The sequence below is a fragment of the Sturnira hondurensis genome, unplaced genomic scaffold, assembly GCF_014824575.4.
Source record: "Sturnira hondurensis isolate 20B ecotype Veracruz unplaced genomic scaffold, ASM1482457v3 Scaffold0015262, whole genome shotgun sequence".
In the NCBI taxonomy this organism is placed as follows: Eukaryota; Metazoa; Chordata; class Mammalia; order Chiroptera; family Phyllostomidae; genus Sturnira; species Sturnira hondurensis.
The window spans coordinates 683,470-706,021 of NW_028087893.1; the positions used below are offsets into that span (position 1 = coordinate 683,470).

The window sequence follows — 22,552 nt, forward strand, 5'->3', positions numbered from 1 at the left end:
CAATGCTATCCCAATGCACCACACACAAAAAAAAGTCACAGAACTCACTGCATGGGTGAATTCTTACCCAGACAGGTAAGCAGGCCAAGCCCTACAAGGTGGGACAGCAGGACAGAACAGAGCGGGCCTAAGCAGAGGGCAGTTGGAGTTGCCCCGGGTCACAGAACACTGGTGTGAGGCCAGATATGTGAGTTGCATGGGAGTCTCCACCCACTGGGGCTTAATGAGCAGACTCGGCTCTTCAGTTACACATGAAAGGGTGAAAGCCTACGCTCTTTTAAAAATGCCCAGGACACAAGGAACACAAGAACGTTATGAAAAGACGTGCTAACAAAGGCTAGATAAAATACACAGTGAGAAAGCAGCTGGTTACACAATGAGGAGGAAAACCCAAAGGCACCCATGCAGACTCCAACTGCACGAACACGCAGAACAATACACCTGGACCAAAGGACTGAGAGCGGTCTTGAAGGGGAAATAGTTTTCTTTTTTTTAATCCTCCTCAAGGATATGTTTACTGATTTTAGAGAGCAAGGGAGAGAGAGAGACAGACACATTGACATGAGAGAGAAACCTCAATCAGTTGCCTCCTGTACATGCCCCAGCTGCAACCTAGGCATGCGCCCTGACCAGAGATTGCACCCACAACCTCTTGGTGTACCGAGCACTCCAAACCACTGAGCAACCCAGCCAGGGCAGAACAGTTTTTTTCAAGGAGGATAAAGCAAAGGTAGTTGGATGGGACACTGCAAGGTACTGGGGACATAGTTTGTTCATTTCTTACGCGATGAACAGTGCTCCAAAAGGTGTGCAGAGAGAAGCCGCAGAACCGCCCGCAGCTGGCCGAGGGGCCGGGAAGGCAGCAGGGGCTGCTCGGACTGAGGCCAGGAGAGAACGAGGTCCTCTGGAGGCCCGGGGACGAGAAGCAAGAACGGAAGGAACTTGGGTTCTAAGCGCCATCCAAGGTGAAGCCCACTGCACATCAAAACGCAGTCCAGCGCTGGGCGGGCAGGGTCTCGCCTTCTCACCCCTCAGAAGACGGAGCTGCTCAAGGGTCCAAAGCCTCAAAGGCAACACCCCCACCCCGGCCTCCTGTGATATGAAAGCCCCCTCGCCGACCAAGCTGCTCCCCAAATAAATCTTGTTCTTTGAGCTAGAAATTCCATCCCCAAAGAAGTACATGTTTTACTCACATATTTTCAAATAGACATTAACTTTGTTGAAATAAAATTTGTAGTTCCTTTAAGGAGCTCCCAGAGACTCCTACACTTACCTTCTCCATCGGGAGTTGAAGAGATGCTTTACAATCAGAAAACTCCACGGTAATGCTGGGGCCTTGAACTTCGGTCACAACATAGTGCAGCTTCTGCGATTCCTTCAGCATCTTCCTGTTGCTGCCACCAAATTTGCCCAGCACGCGGTAGGCCACGTGAGAGATGCTGTCGGCAGGGTTGCGCAAAGTGCGCCACAGGGCCTGGAAATCAACACGCTCCCATTAAAGCCCTTTCAAGGTCATGCATTCACACGGTCCGTGAGTCAAAACTCAGAAGTTAGAAAAGACTGTGAAGCAGAAATTCTTCCTTCCACGCCTGCCCCCCACTCCCCGAACACCCTAGCGCCTCTTCTCGGAGAAAACCACGTGACTGGTCTTGCATATCCTCCTGGAGAAGTTTTGTGTCTTTACAGAAACGCAAATACAAATGCAAACACTCCTCCACGCTCCTGAAACACAAACGGTGGCATCCAGTAAATGCTGCAGAGCTCAAAAGCAAGAGAACTGGACAATGGAGAGTTTAGGCATCTCTCCAAAATAGGACTGGGAAGAGTACAGAGGGACCTGTAATTTACTGGTAAATCCTCATCCTGGGATTAGATGGTGAGTTCTCAGGTTTTTACTTCTATTGTTAAGTTCTGTAACTTCAAAACACGATGCCAAAATTATGCATTTCAAGCTTCACATTAGAAAGGATGGCAGAGGGAGAAAACATGGATCACGCTGGGACCTGCACTGTGGGACTAAGTAACATGTACCTTGAACTTGCAATTACTAAAGGGAATATACACACTCAGCTGTTCAAAAAAACTGTCAAGTTTCCCACATTTTCCCAGCTAAATAAGCATCTCTTGAAAATTACCATAGCTCACTATTAAAGTATATTTTCTTAAGTCACCTCTTGGTACAATGCCTAATACTGATATCTAGCAATAATCAACATAAAACCTTGGTACTTTCCTCTAAAGCAAAAATCCCTTCCATTCCGGTAGGTCCAAACAAGCTTCCCCCAAGGACTGCTGCACGGTGTAGCCCTACCGCACCCCTGGTGGGTGTCCCCTCACCTCCACCCCTCCCCCAACCCACCCACTCCTCACAAGGCTGCTGAACTCCACAGGGGGGGCTGGTGTCCCGGCACCCACAGGAACTGAGCTGGTTGAGGGCTGCAGTGAAATAGCTCGTGCCCCTGTCCAGTGGATGGGCTGGCTGTGTGCCCCCAAAAGCAGCCTGGACCCTGTCTCTCCCCAGGGTGGGCTGCCTGCCTGACGGGCTGGCAGGCAGCCAGGAAGGCCCTCCCTGCCTCTTCCTCCCATGGGGTGCTCAACCCTGCTGGGCTCAGGGCTTCCATGATGCCACCCCAATCCACTCCACCCCAAGACTCCCGCCCTCTAGGGCTGCTGAGGCTCTACCGCACACAGCTGCAGCACTCTGGCCCCAGCCTGGGGCACACACTCTGCACTAATGGGCGTGTAGGTAAGTAAAAGGCAAACCTCAAACAACTACTGACCATGTTACAGATCAGCAACAACAATAAAACAGAAAGGGAAAACCTGGTATCTGACGTTTGAGCTCTCACGAAGAAAAAACATGAAATGCGTGCAGACAGCGAACCCTTCCCTTGGAAATCTGCATCTCCTCACTGGGTGACCCAAGAGCTTCTGTGAATAAAGAAAGGACCTGCCCAGTGGCCTTCACACACCTGCCTTCACACACCATCAACTCAGCAGGAAGACGGCGGCCAGGACAGCCTCCAGAAGGGGCAACGCTGCAAAGCCGACATCCCTCAGTACTTACAGTTTTCTTCACGCCTGCTGACGAGCCAGAAGATGCCCAAAGTCCCTCATGGCCTGGCAGCGCCATCCCACACACAGTCCACCAAGGAGTGTGGAGAGCTCAGCAGGGGCGCCGGGCTGAAACTGCCCACCTGCCTATATCTCCAGTGAAGACCAGACCTGTGAGCACCTGGCGCCCTCTGCTGGCGCCGAGGAGAACCAGACTCACCTGCATGAGCTCTGCGCGTACCGGCTGAATATGGTCGTACAGGAAATCGGGCTGCAGGTTGTCCACACACAACTCCAGCGTCCTCAGGCCCTGGCTGACCAACGTCTGCGAGCCATTGAGAGCGGACACCAGGGGGTCCATGAGCATGGGCAGGTAGGGCAGGAGGGAGCTCAGGCGCACGGGCACAGTGAGGCACAGCTCCACAAAGAGGTCCTTCATGTGCTGCTTGTGCAGGCCGCTCTGCAGCATGTTCAGCCCTGTGGGAGGCACGTGGCGGGTGGTCACCGTGCAGGCACCAGCCTCGGTGGCTGCACCACACACGACTGCTCTGCCCCACACATCAACACGACAAGGGGACACACTTTACACCTTTCATATAAGCCACTATATTCATTAGCTCAGCGTGCGCGGTGAACCTGCAGTCACTGGCTCCCTAACTGCATTGTGAACCCCTTTGTCTCCACTAGTCATGGCAACAGCAGGCCACATGTAATTACAGTTTAAGCTGTAATCGTGCTATTATGCTCTTGTAATAAAACATTACACATCAACCTTTTAATAATGTTACACTATTTATAAGCCCAATCTAAAGACACGAGCTTCTCACATGACATGTTCATCTCAAGTTCAAGATGAACTTGTTTATAATTTTACATCCTTTTTCAAGCCTCCAGTAGACAAACTGATGTCTATGCTCTGAAATGGAAATATTTTCCCAAGGCTCCCCTTCTGATGTTCACAGAGCAGAGCACCTCCTCCTTACACAGCCAACCTCCCCACTCCGGATGAGGGCGACCAAGCACGTGCCGAGCTCCTTCCTCACTGGCACAAGGCCGGTAAAGAGAGCCTCACGGAGCCCTCAGAGAGGGGCGGGAAGAGGACAGCCTGTGACAGCAGACCCAACACAAGGCGCCTCCCAGGTTACAGAGAGCTCAGAGAGGGGCTGCTGATGGGAGGCACCATGAGGTAGGGGTAGGAAAAGGATGGGGAGAGGGGCTCAGAGCCCAGAAGGGGCTCCACTTGAACACACGTGGGTGGGAGAGGTGAGCCTGGGACAGCCGAGGGTGTGCAGGGAGCAATCGGGCCAACTACAGAGCAGAGGGCTCAGGCCGAGGCTGCCTGGAGTTGGGGCCAAAGACCGACAGTGGGGTCTGACCGTGGTTCAGTGCCTTGTCTGGTGTGCTCGTGCGCATCCCACAGGCAACGTACACAGACATTTCCTAGCTGTTTCCCAGGCATACTGTGCTGTAAATGGCTTCCCCTGGCCAGAGTGCCAGGGGCTCGCACACTTAACACCACCACAAATCCCTGGGTGCTTCCAATGAGCTCACACCCATGAACACTGAATGGACTCAAGATGCCCTTTAGCTCTGTACCTTGAATGCACTCCTAATTATACAGGAATTACAGGATTATGGTTGTGTAAGGTGGCAACTGAATAAAAATGTAAATTTGTAATTCAGCTGCATAACTTGTCTTTCCCCTTCTTCTGATTCTTTTTCAAATCTAGGGATTCCTGGTCTCACAAAACCACCAGAAACACCTTTCTTCCTAGACTCACTCACCAAACGCTAAAAACACAAGTCCTGACTGGAGACATAAAACCGTCCTGCTCTCATACAGCTCTGCAGAGAGGGGAGGAGCCGGGCCTGAATGGGGGCTCCTCTCCAAGTCTCCAAAAAGTGGGACACTGGGACTGGGCATGAGCACACTCTTCCCCCGCCCCCAGGGAACATGCACACACACACCCACACCATGACCTCCAATGGGCACGGAAGAGGAACCCTGCAACCAAAACAGTCAGACCCGGCGCCCCCGAGGCCAGCAGGCAGCTGACCTTGCAGGAGGTTCGGCAGGAGGGGCAGGAACTCCTGGTACAGCAGGTCGTGGCTGCCCCCGCCAATGGAGCGGAAGAGTGCCCGCAGCAGCAGGAAGTAGTTGTAGGGCTCTTTGGCCGTCTGCGCAAGCTCCATAGAGCTGTTCACGATCTTGTGCAGGTGGGGCTGCAGGGGGAAGGGGGAGGTGCAAGTTAACGAGAAGGGCCCCGCACCCACGGGAGCGATGCTGAATGTTCGCTGCAATCACACAGAGACCAAAAGTAGTCGGACAAAATGCAAGAGGAAAACCAGAACAGCACTGTCCAACCTACATTCATTCATTCCACTGAAATTCACTTCCCTCAACATGTATGATGCTTTCTCCCACGCTGGCTGTGCAAGAAGCATTTAATAGGTCCCCATCTGCAGGCTCTGCCGCCCCTATGAACATGGTCACTAAACAATCAAACGAGGAAAGAGCCCTGTTTCCTATGCCGGTCTAAATGCAACAAGCAACCTAAAGAAACTAAACTTCCCCATCGGTCAGAAATGTCAAGTTTGGCCCTGGCTGCCGTGGCTCGCTGGATTGAGTGCCGGCCTACGGACTGAAAGGTTACTGGTTCGATTTCCGGTCAGGGCACATGCCTGGGCTGAAGGCCAGGTACCCAGCTGTTGGCATGCGAGAGGCAAGTTTCTCTTGTACATCACCCATGTTTCTCTTGCTTTCTCCCCCCACCCCTCTCTCTCAAAAAATAAACAAATAAAATCTTTTTAAAAAAAATACGTCAAGAGCCTCAGAAGACATTTAAAGTAAGGTTTGGGAAGAGTTGATAAAAAAATAGGTATTTCTTTAACAAAAAAGCACTTTTATTAGCTTATAGTAATTTTAATTAACATTGTAATCCACACTAAGCTTTTAATCTCGTACTTCAAACCCTGGCTTTGACATGTGTCAAGTTATTTAACACGACACTTTCTCGAAGGTTCACTCAGAGTGAACCGAGAACTGGGAACGGTTGGTAGGGTCAATGGTGCAGTTCTGAACTCGTTCCTGTGTATGGCATGATGTATTCCCTTTACAAAATAGACAAACTGCATGTATCTCCTCTAGACCAAAAGTTCTATGAATTTGGTCTTTAATATATTCTTTTAAAAAATAACCTAATAGGAAGATGTTCAATTTTTAGTTACTGCTTTCAGAGAGAGGGGAACGTGGGGGGCAGAGATAGAAAGAGGGAGACATCAATTTGTTGTTCTACCCATTTATGCATCCATTGGTTGCACCTTGTATGTTCCCTGACCAGGGATCGAACCCACAAACTGGGTGTATCGGAACAGTGCTCCAACCAGCTACGCTACCCACCCCGTTAGGTTTTGTTTGTGCTGCTGTGGTTCTGTACAGCTGTGTCTAGTATGAACGCAAACTGAATTATGTTAATATACCAAGTCATGTGGACGTACAGCAATTATGCACTTTGCATTTTTTTAAAAAACAGGTATTTTTCTGTCCTGGCTAGTATAGTTCAGTGAATTGAGTATGGGCCTGTGAACCAAAGGATCGTGGTTCGATTCCCAGTCAGGGCACATGCCTGGGTTGCAGGCCAGTTCCCAGCAGGGGACACACAAGAGGCAACCATACAATGATATTTCTTTCCCTCTCTCCTGCCCTTCCCCTCTAAAGATAAATAAAATCTTTTAAAAAAACAGGTATTTTTCTTTCATATTAACACAAAAGTAACATTAAGGTTGCTAACAAACATGGGTCTTGTTTACAGTTTCAGCCTTTCCCTGCGAAACATCTCTCTTCAGACTCAACTGGTAGCAACACCCAACTTCCTACAAGAGCCCAAGCTTCACCAAGTTTCCAGGGGAGTGTTTCAAGGGCTTCTGCTCTGCCTCTGCCACTTTTGAGGGGGGGACAGAACCATGAGTGGGCTTCTACCCATTTTTTAGAATCAAACAATTAGTGTTTGATCGAACAATTAGTGTTAAAATCGAACAGGATTAGTCATTTGTAAAAAATGTTGGAATCACACTCCTCCAAGATGATCTGAATTAAGAAACAAAAAATGATTAGAATTCTTGACTTAAAGGGGAAAAAGTAAACAGTCCTGGAATGCAATGTTTATGTACTGCCACAGAGAAAATGAACACACAGAGAAAACAAAATTAAAGGGAAAATGGCTGGGGAAGGCTGGGGGGGTGGGCTGGGCTGGGAGAAAAAGACAGAAAACTATACTTGAACAATTAAAATAAATAAATAAATTTTTTTAAAAAGGGAAAAAAGCCCTGGCTAGCGTAGCTCAGTGGATTGAGCGCGGGCCTGCAAACCACACAATCGCGGTTCGATTCCCAGTCAGGGCACATGCCTGGGTTGCAGGCCAGTTCCCAGCAGGGGACTCACGAGAGGCAACCATACATTGATGTTTCTCTCCTTCTCTCCTTCCCTTCCCCTCTAAAGATACGTAAATAAAATTTAAATAAATAAATAAAAATAAATAAAATAAAAAGGGAAAATGGCCGATGTACCTCATCAGATAAAAGTGAAGACATTTTTTCCTTCTATATTTTTTGCATCACTTAATTTTTAAAATAAGGATGATGTGCTTCTAATTTTACTTTTGTAACCCCCCCAAAAAACCATTGAGTTTAAAAAAGAAAAGTAGGTCCTGTCATGTGGCTCAGTTTGTTAGAACATCCATCTGATACGCCAGTTATGGGTTTGATCCCCAGGCAGGGCACATATAAGAAGCGACCAGCGAGTGCATAAATAAGTGGAACAACAAATCAATGTTTCTCTCTCCCCCTCCCTTCTCTGAAATCAATAAACATTAAAGTTTGAAAAGGAAAAGTACTGGCAGCAATATTAATAACCACCCACCTACCGTTCTAAGTGTTCTGAAGTTTTCATCTTCAGTCACCAGATAAATCAAGCATTGTTCAGAAATACGCGAAATGTTTTTTGCACCTGGCCCTTATTTGTTACAAGTATTTTACGAATTCAAAGAGCACTTTACAAATATAAAAAGAGCCATTCTAGTTTTTGTTCAAAAGCAAAAACGAGAATTAAGCAACTGTAAACCCTAAAACGAAGCCCTACTCGGACCTACGTGAGCTTACCTTCAGCATCTGTTCATTCTCAGCAGCAAAGAGGGAGACCGAGCCAAAGACCAACTTAAACAGCTTGAGGTACAGGTTGGAGAGCTCCACGTTGGAGCCCATCTCTGGCAGGCGGTCAAGCAGGTACTCCACCAGAATCGTAGCAAACAGGGCAGAGGTAGTAGGGTTTGCCAAGAAGGAGTTGGCAACAATCTGCCAAAACAAGAAATGAATGTGACAAAAAAGAATCCCTTCCTCAAAGCATCTTTAAGAGAAATAGGTTCTCCAAAACTGCAAAATCAAACCTGCCCAACAATCCAACAAATTATTCACCAAAGGAAAAAATAATGAGACCGATTTACTGAGCCTTGAGTTGAACAGTTGGAGTACCTACGCTGGCATTCTACTCTGACCATGGGGTACCAAGGACCTAAGCCTAACACACACTGGGTTTCTACGGACCCAGGAACCTGTCCAGCCCTGACTGTGTGCTCAGCGGGCTGGGTGTCCTCCCACGCACTGAGATGTCACCAGCTTGATTCCCCATCACGGCACATGCCTGGTGGCAGGTGCCCATCTGGGGGTGTTCAAGAGGCAACCCCTCGGTGTTTTACTCCCTTTCTTCTTCCCCTCCCCCTCTAAAAATAAATAAAAGAAGATTTTTAAGAAAAAGAAGGAGGAAGAGAAAGAAAAAAGCTCTTGTTCAAAGCATCTTCAGATTTGGGGTAAATATTTTAATGTTTCTCTAGATTTTGCTTAGTATTTATAGGAAATCCTCAAAATAAACAATACCAATGATTCAACCTATAAACAAAGCACGTGAATATAAAAAAGAAATTTTATACCTGAAGAGCATAATTCTTTGAGATTCTTTCCACCATATAAGGGACCGTAGTCTGGAAGATCTCTTTGAAGGTTAAGGGGTTCATCATGGTGAACACCCCCGCAAAGTGCTCCAGCACCTCCTTCTCTTCCTTCATTCGAACCGTCTGGCAGTTCGCCACGCGGATGTACGTCTGTCCATTCCCCGCTATCTGGACCTAGTGCGGGAAAAACACACCCGGCGTGGTCGTTAAAACCCAACGGCTACACACATTCTGTCACCTAATCAGACAGCCGAGCTTTTCAAAGACAGCACTTGAATTAGACACTAAATGCCACCCCCTAAAACCTTTCAATTTCTCTATTCTTAGCTTAATTTTAGAAAACACTTCAAAATATTTTTGGTTAAATGGTCCAAAAGGAACAAACTACAAATTTGGTAAACTTAAATCTGTTTTTATTACACTCCGTTTACCCCGCCACCCCGAAATACACACGTGGACACTCTAAATAAGAACCCTCACCCTACAGGCACTGCTGTGCCACAGGCCGCAAGCCACAAGCAAGCCTGCGGACACAGACACCGCAGGGGCATTCGCCTGCGGCCCAAATTTACCTAACACACTGCAAGATTTTTTTTGTGGTTGCTTGTCACAAGGTTTCTGACGTGAGGCCCAAGACAGCCATCCTTCCAGGGTGGCACAGAGACGCCACAAGACTGGGCACCCCTGCAGTAGACCTTTCACAAGTGAGAGGCCCTCGCAACCTGTTCAGTCGGCAGCACCTCTGACCCTAAGGGATAATCTCCAGGTTCGACAGACCGGTGCGAGGGCGCCTCCTTACCTGGTAAATGTCTAAAGCCTGCATTGCATATTTGACGAGCTTTATGTAGATCTGAGTCTCTTTGGGCTGTAACTGCTTGTTGGGAACGAACTGAGCTTCTGGAAAAGAGGCAGCAGGTCGGTCAACGCAAACAAAACCCACCCTGCGAAAACCAGTTTGCCTGAAACACTCAAGAGGGGAATTACCACCAGGTGCTTTACACGACGTGATGCCCCAGGTGATGGTCTTGACCCCACAGACCAAGGTCTTCACCAAACTTCGGCAATCTGTGACTTGAAATGTCTGCTTGTCCTCCTTGTCCTTTTCTCCTTGCTTCTCAAAGGGAGGCACAGGGGCTGGGGTCACAGGGGTGGCGGGGGTAGGGGGCGGCGGCGGGGGTGGGGCTGGGGTAGGAACTGGGGCTGGGGAGGGGGCAGGGCCTGGAGCTGCCGGGGCAGCGGGCACCCCGGGCAGAGCTGCTTCCACGGCTCCGAGTTCCGACTGAGGCTTGCACTTCTTAAAAATGGCCGAGAGCTGATACCGGGCAATGGTGTGGAACTTGAGGACAAAAACCTGACAGGATGGAAAGTGGGGGGGAAGAGAGAAATCACTCCTTTCAACAGGTCAGCAACCCTGTCAGAAGCCAGGGCAAGAACAGCTCTCTGAAACCACCTGCTTCGTATTAAAAAAGAGCGTGTCCTGGCCTGGTAGGTTAGAGCGTCATCCCAACACTCCAAGGTTCGACCCCTGATCAGGGCATATACAAGAATCAACCACTGGCTTGGCCTGGTGTGGTTCAGCAGCAGGTTGGGCATTGTCCTGCAAACCAAAATGCTGCCAGTTCCATTCCTGGGCAGGACACATGCCTAGGCTGCGGGCCAGGTCCCCAGTTGGAGGCGTGCAAAAGGCAGCCACTGGGTGTGTCTCCCACACATCACTGTTTCTCCCCCTCGCTTCTCTTCTCTTTAAATATAAATAAAAATCAAAAACTTTTTAAATGAGTCAAGTAATGAATATATAAGCAGAACAAATTAATGTTTCTCTCTCCCCTCTAAAATGATCAATAAAATAAAAAGTAAAATAAAGATTAGTCAGTTCTTTTAAAATTAGAAAAAAAATAGTGTGCTGTCTTTGCCCTATGGTAGCTACAGACGTTTTGCTACCTCCACTGTCCCCGTAAAGAATCTGCTCAGGAAGTCTGGGGTCTGGGGGACAGGCAGGGCCTGGCTGTGACCTAGGACTTCCCTGTGGCCCACACGACGGCCCCCTGGCTGCAGGAGCCACACGTTATCCCCTCCCCACGTCATCAGCTCTGGACACCGCTCAGTGGTGTGCTCAGCCCATTCCATACCAGGCTGCTGGGTGTGCCAGGACCCTACCAGGCGCCGCAAGTGTGCACAGCTGATTCCACACCAGGCTGCGGGGTGTGCTGGGACCGTGCCAGGGGCCACATTCAGAGGCCAAGTGTGGTGCCTGCTCCCCCACAGCAGCCCATGAGGCAGATGCCATGCTCATCCCTGGTTAGGGACCTTCAGACCCCACCCACAGATGCTTGGCTAGTTCATGGAGGCGTGGCAACTGCACCAAAGTGGGCTGACGCCTGGGACCATGCTTGGCCACCTGGCAGCCCCACAGACTCACCAGGAAAGCACGGGTGCAAGGTACATAGCATGCGGGGCGGAAGGGCGCTGGCCTCCCCCAGACGGTACCTCCAGCATCCGCATCAGGACGTCTCTGCCGTTGCCACTCTCCTGCTCGCTCTTGGAGCGAATGCAGTCCACCAGGTTCAGCAGGAGCTTACAGGACATGGTCTGGATGCTGCTGGGCAGGGACTCATCATCGATGTTCTTGGCGAAGAGCTGGACGGCGAGGGAGAGGTCGCTGAGCGGCAGGTGTTGCCGCACGTGGTGCACAAGGTCGGCCAGCGTGCTGTAGGCAAGGGGCCTGCAGGCGGAGAGCGGTGCTGGTACATGTTGTGGGCCCACACCGCAGGCTGCCCCTCCACCGCAGCCCACCCAGGGCACCGGCACTTCGACCGAGTGTCTGCGGCACGCTTTGCAGGGCTGCGGTTTCCCCAGCTACCCACAGAAACTCTAGTGTCAGTGCTCAAGTTCCCGACTTTCCAAGTTTGTGCGCATCACAATGACACTGGCACACAGCTCACTGGCGTGAGCAGAGGTAACTAGGAGCCCAACCGTGCCCTGAATGGGTCTTGCTGCTCAGAGACAAACAGGACGTGTCAGTTAACACCGTGTACACAGAGTGAGGAGGAGGCACATTTGCACCTGTGAGCACTCGAGATGGTTTATTCTCCTGTTATTACTGATTGGCTACTGCATTATTTTCCTAGCAACAACTGTAAATCTGCTTTTGCCCACCCTATGTTGGAGTCACTTTGCAGCATAATGTCTGGGTTATTAGGCTTTCACTCCCTGAACAATCGGACACCAGCCAGACACCGGGCTAGACACCAGGGAGGCCACAGTGACTGAGGCAAACAGAGCTCCCGCCCTCGGGAAGCTCAATGACAGAAGGGGAAACACACTAGCAGAAAATGAAGTGTGTGCGTTGGTTAGTGCTTGGGCGCTGTGAAAAGGGCAGGGGGACAGACAGGTGGGAGAGCGGTCTGAAACTGGGAGCCTGGCAAAGTCCCTCTCAGGTGGCACTGACACGGAGATCTTAGGACAAAAAGGGGCTGTGGGGCAAAAGCCAGGGAAATTCCTGGGTAGAGGAGGCAGGAGAGCACTGAGGGGGATCTGGCTGGAGGAGCTTCGGGCCAGGGCGGGGCAGCAGGTGGGGAAGAGCCCCACCCCCAGGGAGTCTAGGGGTGGCCTCTGTCCTGGGGCGGGGGCGGGCGGGTGGGCAGGGGGCGAAGCCACGGGAGGGTTTCCAGCAGGAGTGAGGTAGGCCAATGTCCAAACCCAGGCAGGTGCATCGCAGGTGGTAAGCAGTGTCTTTCTTACTATTTTATATCTTTTATGTAGAAAACAGTAAACCGTCTACACCATACTCGAAGTGTTCTGCCAATTTTCAGAAGATCAACTACACCCCCCCCTTATTTAAGTCAATGGGATTACTGATGTTGATTCATTTCATGCTGTAAAGATGATCAAATGTTAATTTTCTCCTTGAGAAACAAAAACATGCTCGCAAATACATCTGTCCTATAAAACACCTAATAATGAGAACTGGAACACACCAGAGTTTTAGCCGTGTTAGCTGAGCTCCCTGTGCAGGACCGGAAGTTGTCCTCCTCCTCTCCTTTCGGTGGGTTATCTAACACTCTTTCACAACGAAGAGATTCACTCACACAGGAAGCAAAAGACAGACTAACGCCAGCCGGACAGTCTCAGCCACAGGTGAAAGCAGAAGGCCCGCTCTGATTTTCCCCTCTAAGCTAAGGCACACACAGCAACCTCAGGCCATTTCAAGAAAGCCCTGCAGTTCCGGATCCAATGGGAACGAGGGCCCAGCAGCCAGTGTGCAAAAGGCTCCCAATACCAAGTGCCAGGAGTCGCTGCCCCTCACACTTCATCAGCCAGACACCATGAGTTTAACTGCATACCTGAGAGTCTCCCGAGCAGTGTATCCTGAGCCAATCAGTATGGATTCATCAAACAGCTTGTCCATGCAAGGAATGAACTCTAGAAAACAAATATCCATGGCACGTGTCACCAACTAGACCAGGTATACATGGCCCAACAGCACTTTCACAGCGGCTGGTCCCACCAGCTGGCAATCCAGACATGAGGGGGGAAGACAGCAGCACACACGCTGTGTCCTACTCAGAGACACGGGCTTCTCTGGCCACAGACGCCCTCTGCTGCCAGAGGCAGGCAGAACCACAGTCAGCGTCAGAGAATAAACTGAGAAAAGTCAAGCTTCGCCTCCCGCGGCAGAGAACGCGCCCCCACCCAGTCCCTCCCTGGAGGCGCGTTCCATCGCCCTGAGGAAGCTGCCACCGTCCACCCAAACCTGTCTGGAGAAGGGGGCAATATCTCCTCAACGCCCCTTCAGCCACCGCCCTGGAGTAACCCTCCTTACATACTTTACAGTCAGTCCTTATGGAGAACTAAGAACGTTTCTGCATATAAATTACAAAGGTCTGGGAATTTTCGTCTCCCCAAAGGCACAGGCCTCAGGCGAGGGGTCCTGACTGCCTGGAGGAAACTGGCCAGAAGCTGGTGGGGCTCCTCCGTTCCCCTAGTCCTCCTGCACGTGGAACCACCACCCACCCCGTCCCCATGGGCCTGAGTACCCAAAAGCACCAGAAAGATCTGGTCTCCGCTCAGGACGTGCAGACAGGTGGCAGCCTGCACATTCTAGGCCTCTATTCCCTGCACCCCTTGGGGGACTCAGGCCTCATTCATCAAAGGACGGCTAGGTTCTGGAACAAGCCCGACATCACAACCAGCTTCAGTGAGCCAGATGAAACACTCTCCCCAGCAAACAGCTGCGGAGGGTCAAAGACAGAAAAGAATCGTGTGCACTGGAGACACAGCACCACCTCTGGGTGACAGACACGGCACGGCAGCACAGCGGGACGCACCCACGGCAGGAGGCCCGGAGGCCACATCCCCGCACCGTCCTCCGTGTGGTGGCCAGGAGGACGGAGGCGCAGGAGAACAGTGGCAGAGAATGTGAACACTGAGTGCTGGCCAGCTGGCCAAGGGACAAGTTCAGGGGGAAGGGTAAGAAACGAAGCTGTACAGCACTGGTTTCCAGATCCCCTCCGTGACTGAGAACAGGGGTGTTGGAGGAGATGGGCGAGCACATCGGGAAAGCACCAGGTTTTCGCAAATGCTGCTCTTCAGAACTCAGGGAACCAGGTGACCATGTGATGCCATCTGAGACGCCAAGAAAGTAAGGCCACGTGAAAAATGTTAGTGGGTGTGCAAGTGTGAACACACTAACGTTTAATGTTAGTGTGAACTATGGGCAGACATTTTCGTATTCTATAACAACGTGGTTAATATTTAACATGAACCTTCAGTATTTCTTTCCATAAAAACTTTTGAGAAGTGATGCTGTTATCTATTTAACTCCAGGAGCTCCTATGGGCTTCAAAATAAACCATCCTAAAAGCTGAATTCAAAAAGTCTAAATGTACAAAAAATGAACAAGTCTGACGTGATCAGCCCCTGGAAAGCAGCACCGCACGGCCCGAAGGAGGCCTGGCTGTGCCCGCCGGGGAGCGTGGGAAGTCTGCAATCGCCCGCTCCTGCCGAGCCCTCCTGAGGCAAACCTCCCCGGGCGCACCCCGGGCCCACACTGGGTGCACGGCAGGAACACGAACACGGACGTGGGAACGGCACCAGGCGCAGCCCGGCACCTTCAGCAGATCTGAAACACCCCGTTGGACACGGTGCTGCTTGGACACCGTTTGGAGGGGATGCACAGGAAAGGCAGACAGCAAGGGAGCCCCCCAACAGGGGCAACGGTGGCCAACGCCGAGGGCGAGCAGGGCTGCGGCACCAGCCGCGGGCACTCCACTGCTCGGACTGGGTGAGGCTCGCACACCAGTGTGTCCCATGTTTTTGGTAAAATCATATACTTCTGTGCACTTTCCTAAACATGCTATACTTCAAAAAATGGTTTAAATCTTCCTTCAGCAAGAGTCACACCATAGTTCTATTTTAATAGCACAAAAATATCTGAGCTTCGGTGCTAACTTGAGTGTCAACTCTCAAATTGTGCACGTCTTTTCATGTTTAAAAACTGTGAAAGGAAGCCCCATCTCAGATTGACGTATGCTCTGAATTACAAGCAAATGAAACACTTAATACTGAAAAATTACTGGAGGAAGCGACTATCATATCACAATTAGAATGGAACTTCAACCTAAGATTTGGACATACCAAATATAAGAAGTGTTTAAAAATTAAAATTCAATAATTGATAGGAAAAGTACAATTATCAGATTAGCCAAAAGCAAGTATCAATCTTTTTTTTTCTTTTTTAAAGATTTTATTTATTTTTACACAGGGAAAGGGAGGGAGAGAGTTAGAGAAACATCAGTGTGTGGTTGCCTCTCACACGCCCCCACCAGGGACCTGGCCCACAACCCAGGCATGTGCCCTGACTGGGAATCAAACCAGCGACCCCTTGGTTTACAGCCCGTGCTCAATCCACTGAGCTACACCAGCCAGGGCACAAGTATCAATCTTGTGCATAGAAACAGAACCAACCTACTACTACACAGCACGGAGAACGAAATCACTATTTCCTTCTTATCTGTTTAAGTCAGAGAGCGAATGGCTACTTGGAATTTCAAACGTTACACAGTCAAAAGGCAGAGAAGTGCCAAGGGCGACTCAGAACGTAAGTCAGCTACGGCAAGGAAACTGTCACAGTAATGATGATTGAGAGGACAAAGGAAGAACCCCGGTGGAAGGCTCGGAGGCAGAGGGGGGAGGCAGACAGGCGGAGAAAGAAGGGAGAAGGACATACTCACACTGGCCATAAAGAAAGGACAGGGGAAGCCTAAAATATTGAGCACCGGAGAAAGACTCCCCAAGACAAGGTGATGTCAGGCAGAGAGAGGACACCGTGCTGCCTTCTGCCACCCAAGACACAACTCGGGCCAAGTTCCCTCGGTACACCCTCAGTGCCGAACAACAGGCTGTCGGCCAGTCCCAGCCCCAGAGACGCGGGCAGCGTGCACGCCAGCACCCCAGACGGGAGACCTACGGTTTCTGAGCTCGGTCGTGAGGATGTGCTTCGCCGCAATCAGAAGCTCCTTCCTGAGGTGCGCGGTCTCCGCCGGGCAGTTTGAGAGCAACTGTAACATCCCTTTCACCATCTGCTGAGAATACTTCGTCACCAGCTCCTGCAGAAACAAGACGAGAACAAGTCACACGGAGAGGTGCGTATTAAGAAAACCCCAAATCTGTAAACTCTTTTAAAAATTCAATGAAACTAAGCTTGGCTCAAAGGACTCCCTCAAAGAAACAGGCTTGATGAACAAGCATCACACACAGGGTGTGAAGAGCGTGAGCATGCACACGGCCACACCAGAAGGGTGTGCGCTGCACAATCGAAGGCCCTTCGACACAGTGGGATTATACGATGTCTTCCCCATACTCCCCCGTGTCTTCTCCGCTCTCAACGACGGCTTGCACATCAAGGGGGCGGGGGGATGTTGAGGCTAAGATGGAAGGAACACAGACTCCCCACTCTGCCACCCCATCGAGGCGAGGTCCGAATGACACCGAGGACGCGTTCGGTCAACTCAGTGAGTTCTGGTCACAACCCCTTGTGAGGTGCTGCAGGAAGGCGACTGGCCATGGAGACTCAAGCTGACTGGAAATCCGAGTCAGCGGTACCCAACTCAAACTTTCACAACCCAGTGTCCCAACTTCAGGGCCTGACGGGGTCTGGGAGTGGGAGGAAGAAGTGGACCACAAACACACAAAGGAAAATTTTGCAGGGTGAAGAAACGTTCTGTATTTTGATGTGTTGCTGGTTACCAACTGTATGTGTTTGTCAACTGACCTACAATTCACCTACAAAAGGGGAACTTTACTGCATGAAAATTTTATCTCAGTAAACCTGACTCAAAACAAGATTGAAGAAGAACTCACCTGGTAAATTCTGATGATATAAGCTAAAAATGACAATGTTTTAATCTGAGCAGCAATAAAGTCAGCATACAACTCCTTGTTGTAAAGTTTATGTTGCCTGAATGAGAAATGAATAAAATTTACAACATTAGCCTAGAACTACTGAGCCCAAAAGCCCGATTTCCGCACAGACCAGACCAGCGCGGCAGCACTGACGCACGCCCTACGCTCCCACGCAGCTCCGAGCAGCACAAGGGCTCGAAGGCGCATGGCGAGCAGTGCTGCAGCAGCCCCACAGCGGCAGCCCCGGGGGCGCCCCACAGAACCCCTCACCCAGCAGACAGCATCGGGGCACCTATCTGCCCAATGAAGGAGCCCGTGCTAGGGCCACCGGGGCCGTTTGAGCTGATTTGCCCTCAGATCCCACCCTCAACTGACTCAGAGCCACTTAGGCTACAAGTCAAGAAAGCGAGCGACAAAGGTCTTGGGAGGAATGCTGTCGACTCAGAGAAAAGCTTCATTGGGAGAAGCTCCACGGTTCACCTCGTCCGTGACTGAGGGCGCCGGGTGGGGAGATGGAGGGAATAAAGAGGGTCAAGAACATTCAAGCCCTGGCTGGTGTGGCTCCGTGGACTGAGTGCCAGCCTGCAAACCAGAGGGTCACTGGTTCGATTCCCAGTCAGGGTACGTGCTTGAGTTGCAGGCCAGGTCTCCAGTGGGGGGCACTCAAGAGGCAACCACACACTGATGTTTCCCCTTCTCTCTCCCTCCCTTCCCCCTCACTCTAAAAATAAGTAAATAAAATACTTTAAAAAAAGAAGAATATTCTAGCACTCATGCAGAAAGGAACAGCAAGAACAAAGAATGGTTTGAAGGTGAGAAAGGCCTGGAGACCCCAGAGAGAAGCGAGTAAAATAATGCCTAATGGTAGTTCCAAATTTACAAGACACCACAAGCCAACGTATTAGCTTGTCTTTTTCAATTAAGAAACTATCACTGTCATCACTGAAACACAAGTTCAAAAAGTATAAAATACATACACTGTTACCAAAATCTTAATGCTTGAAATTTTTATGGTTTACAAGCAACAGCAGAGCATGTGTTCTGACCTGGAACACAGCACTGTGACAGGTGGCCGCGCCGCTGTCCGCAGGGGCCTTACCTGGCCTGTGCAGACACCTGGATCGCGATGGTGTTCATGATCAAGGGCACAAACTCGGCGACGACATTGTGGATGTTCAGTTTGTAGAGCTGCGAGCAAACAACCAGATTTCCAGGCTTCTACACGTCCTGCCACAGCCAGATAACTCGGAGCAGCAGAGACACTACAGGGGCCGCCGCATCAGCGGGCCCGTGGGGACCCCGCACACCGATGCACCGTCGTATGTGAGTTCTGCCCTAAAAGCAGCCGCCAAGCCCAGGACACGTACCTGGTACATCAGAACAACAATAATGGGCAGCTCCGCCAACACTTTCAGAGAGAGGGATCCTCTTGGGATAATGGAGTGCTGTAAGAGAGCAACCAGCAGGGCTGCCGTCACCCCGCCCCGCCGCGCCAGCCCCGCCAGAGCCCGCCCCTGAGCGTCGCCCGCTGGCACACCTCTGGGCCCATCTGTGGGGGAAGAGCCACACCAGCCTTACAGACTTAATAGGGAGGGTTTTATATTTTCCAATGTAGACCCCTGTAGTAAATAACTTTGGGGAAATTTTTCAAAACTTAGAAATTCAAACCATTAAGAAAAATTTTAAGTTAGTGTCTATTATTTTACTTAAAAGAACAATAGCAAAAATGGCACATTTACCAAGTTTTATTCCAAAATACTTAAAACAGAAAATGCTTACAATAAATGTAAGAAAAAATTAGTAATGTTAATATATAAGAATTCATAAAACAGGCCTAGTTGGTGTGGCTCAGTGGATTGAGTATCAGCCTGCGAACCAGAGGGTCGCCGGTTCGACTCCCAGTCAGGGCACATGCCTGGGTTGCGGGCCAGGTCCCCAGTGGCAGGTGCACGAGAGGCAACCACACATTGATGTCTCTGTCCCTCTCTTTCTATCTCCCTTCCTCTCTCTCTAAAATAAATAAATAATCCTGAAAAAATTTTTTAAGTCACTATCTCATATTTTCCTCTGCCAAGAAGAAGGATGTGGATAAAAACGAAGCAAAACAACCAAAAAAACTCACTGTCCTTGTCTCGCTGTCCTCGCGCTCAGGACTGACTTTCACTGCAATCGTGGTGATCATCCCAACCATTTCCGGGGGCGGGACTGTGTTCTCAGGGATCACCTGAGGGTTCTCAAAATAGCGGTTCTACATAAAAACAAGAGAAGGCCTTTTTTTCCTTGGGTCCAACACAGCACTCCTTAATGAGACAGACGTCCATGACACGTGGTGGAAGAAACCCGAAGTCCTGTGGGATTCTCCTGCTCAGTCACACAGTATTTGGGCTCCTCTTTCTCCAACACCATAAAGACAACATGGCAGAGACGACGTTTCTCCACCTCCCAGCAGAAAACAAATACTTGTCCTGAGTACTGTCCGCTCCTGCCTGAGAAAAGACGAGATGCACGCCGGACTACACTACTCCTCAGTGAAGCAGGAACAAACCTGTCTCTCCAGCAACAAGAAACCCGGAGTGCATCCCTACTGAATTGACTCCCAAAGAGTCTCCCAAGTAGAGGTCGAAGACAGGACCAGAAGCAAAGAACAGAAGGTATTTTTAACACCCTTGGTTCTCAAGGGGATTTGGGCTTCATGTCAAACAACGCAGCTTCTTATGACAACCTCTGATGAAACCGCCGGTGACACGACTCACCAGCATGTCACTGGTAATTAATTTTCAGTTTTATATGTAGTTAGCAGATTATAATCCTCAAAATATCGAAAAAGTCAACTTTAGCATCTGTTCACTTAATTTTTTTAACCTTAAGAAAAATCTTCAAAATAACACACAGAGACTTAGGCGTAATGATTTTTATGGAAACGCCACTTGTGACGAGGACCTGAAAACCAGGGAAGCCAGCACAGGGAGACGACGGCTGAGGCGCACGTATGCGACAGAGAACTATGGAGCCACCAGAGGTCATGGCTGCTGGACAGAGTCTCAGAAGATGTCCCAAACTGTTAACAGCGACTCCTCCTATTAGAAAGGGGAAGGGGGAGGGGAGGTTTCCCTCCGCTATCCCACGCACGTCTACACTCTCCACATCGCCTGGAAAGAGCTCTTCCAATACAGGGAAGAGTTGCAGCGATACAGAAAAATGCAGGAGTGCACACCACCTCCCCGAAAGGCTTCACGGCCATAAGCACAACCATCTTTAAAAAGCACTGAGTGAAACACAAGATGAACCAAAAATGTCAATGGCTGCTTGCAAGTGATAAAGTTGTGGATGTATCTTCTGGGTTTTTTGGCAAAATTTCTACAGTAAGAATACATTAAATAAAGTATTTAATCTAAACAGTAAAATCAAACAAATTCTTATTTTTTGAATAAGAATTTTAACAACTGGTTGACTGATTTATCAACCTAGATTCTGATCATCAATAAACATGACCGGTCCTACAATTAGCGCCCCCCAATTACTCCTTCAACCTGGGTGCTCCAAGTTAAACGTAAGTAATGAATTCAACTGATATTAAAACCATACCACTACTTTTGGAAGCTCCTTGTAAATCTGCTTCACAAAATCCAAAAAATGATGAATCTAAAGGAAAAGAAAGACAGTATAAGGAAGTTATTTATAAACAGAAAATGCTTACAATAAGAATGTTAGTCGTCTTAATACACAAGAACTCTTCAAGTTAAGAAAAATGTAGACCCAAAATACAAACTGGCAATGAATATGAACAAAGCAGATGCCCTGGCTGTTGTGACTCAGTGGACTGAGCACCAGCCTGTGAACCGAAAGGTCGCTGGTTCAATTCCCAGTCCAGGTACATGCCTGGGTTGCAGGCCGGGTCCCCAGTGGGGGGCGTGAGACGCAACCACACATTGATGCTTCCCTTTCTTTCTTTCTCCCTCCCTTCCCTTCTATCTATAAATAAATAAATCTTAAAAAAATTTTTTTAAACATTAACACTTCTGACCTAGTAATTCTAGGTTGACAAACCCATTCTATGAAGTAATTTGAACTAGAAATTTGAACTAGAAACAGATATTCAATGATAGTCAAAAAAATAAAATTTTCTGAAATAACTTTAAATATCTAAAACCAAGGGCACCGGTATCTAAGAATACTATACATTCATTAAAATTAACTTTATAAAGAATTTATATTGAAAAATGCTTAACAGGTGAAGGGAAACGGTCAGGACATCAGATGTCACACACAGTGTGACAGTCACTGTGTAGAAAACACCACGTACACATGGGGTGGGGGAAGGAAGGAAATCCATAGTGTCTTCGAGATGGAAAGAATTGCAATTCATTGCTATGCTTCCAACTCCAAACAATCTACAACAGGCACTCACTAAGCTCACAGCCACAGAAGACACGGTTAACTACTGCTAACAGGAGTATTCAATATTTACTCCATAGGTGCTAAGCACTGTGCTAAGAACTGCAACTTTCACATTTAAATTCTTCAAGCAACCTTTGAGGATACACTGTGAGTGTCCTCATGTGCAGAGAAGGCTCCAAAAGGCTGAAGTTTACCCAGCATCACGTAGCTACCGAGCTGCAGAGCTGAGGTTCAACCCCGGCTCTGCCTTCGGAACCTGCATCTCAGCCCCTGTACAGCATGACCCGCCTGGCACCTCCCAGCCCATCAGACGTTCCTGAGAGCCAGGAGCACACAGAGAGCCGGGCCAGTGCGGTGGGTAACACATAGCAGCCCAACAGCTCCACTTAGAGATCCGTGTACACACTCAGAACAGAACAGGCAACTGCTAACCCGCACAGGACCACCCCCAAGGCAGCTGTGTTTTCTGCACTTGCAAGCAGCACACGCTCCATCAACACTCCCAGAGAACAAAAACTGTCGTCAGCACGGTTTACAAATGCTCGCAAGAGAAACACTTACTTCTTGTGTGATGGCTGGCCTGAACTGTTTGTGCAGCTCAATAATTATTCTCAGACAAATAAGAACGTTTTCTTCATTTTCCGTCTTAAAAAAGAAAAAGTATTTAACAAGTTACAATTCTGAACACTTATTTT

The 22,552-nt window shown here is 49.4% G+C and overlaps 1 protein-coding gene across 10 annotated transcripts in view; it reads right to left on the reverse strand.

Moving 5' to 3' along the window:
* Positions 1-22,552, reverse strand: part of TRRAP (transformation/transcription domain associated protein) — a 122,347-nt gene that overhangs the window by 85,879 nt on the left and 13,916 nt on the right. For 8 of the 10 annotated variants that reach the window (XM_037064408.1, XM_037064410.1, XM_037064414.1 and 5 more), the window contains exons 6-21: positions 22,419-22,502; positions 21,045-21,101; positions 19,582-19,707; positions 18,827-18,904; positions 18,559-18,647; positions 17,418-17,514; positions 16,525-16,663; positions 13,400-13,478; positions 11,544-11,778; positions 10,041-10,407; positions 9,856-9,953; positions 9,036-9,230; positions 8,212-8,403; positions 5,112-5,277; positions 3,275-3,531; positions 1,274-1,474 (exon numbers count right to left, since the gene is read on the reverse strand). In XM_037064408.1, the coding sequence (XP_036920303.1) occupies positions 1,274-1,474; positions 3,275-3,531; positions 5,112-5,277; positions 8,212-8,403; positions 9,036-9,230; positions 9,856-9,953; positions 10,041-10,407; positions 11,544-11,778; positions 13,400-13,478; positions 16,525-16,663; positions 17,418-17,514; positions 18,559-18,647; positions 18,827-18,904; positions 19,582-19,707; positions 21,045-21,101; positions 22,419-22,502 (2,460 nt within the window). The remainder of the gene's footprint in view (positions 1-1,273; positions 1,475-3,274; positions 3,532-5,111; positions 5,278-8,211; positions 8,404-9,035; positions 9,231-9,855; positions 9,954-10,040; positions 10,408-11,543; positions 11,779-13,399; positions 13,479-16,524; positions 16,664-17,417; positions 17,515-18,558; positions 18,648-18,826; positions 18,905-19,581; positions 19,708-21,044; positions 21,102-22,418; positions 22,503-22,552) is intronic. The other 2 variants (XM_037064413.1, XM_037064409.1) reach the window with 1 other exon arrangement.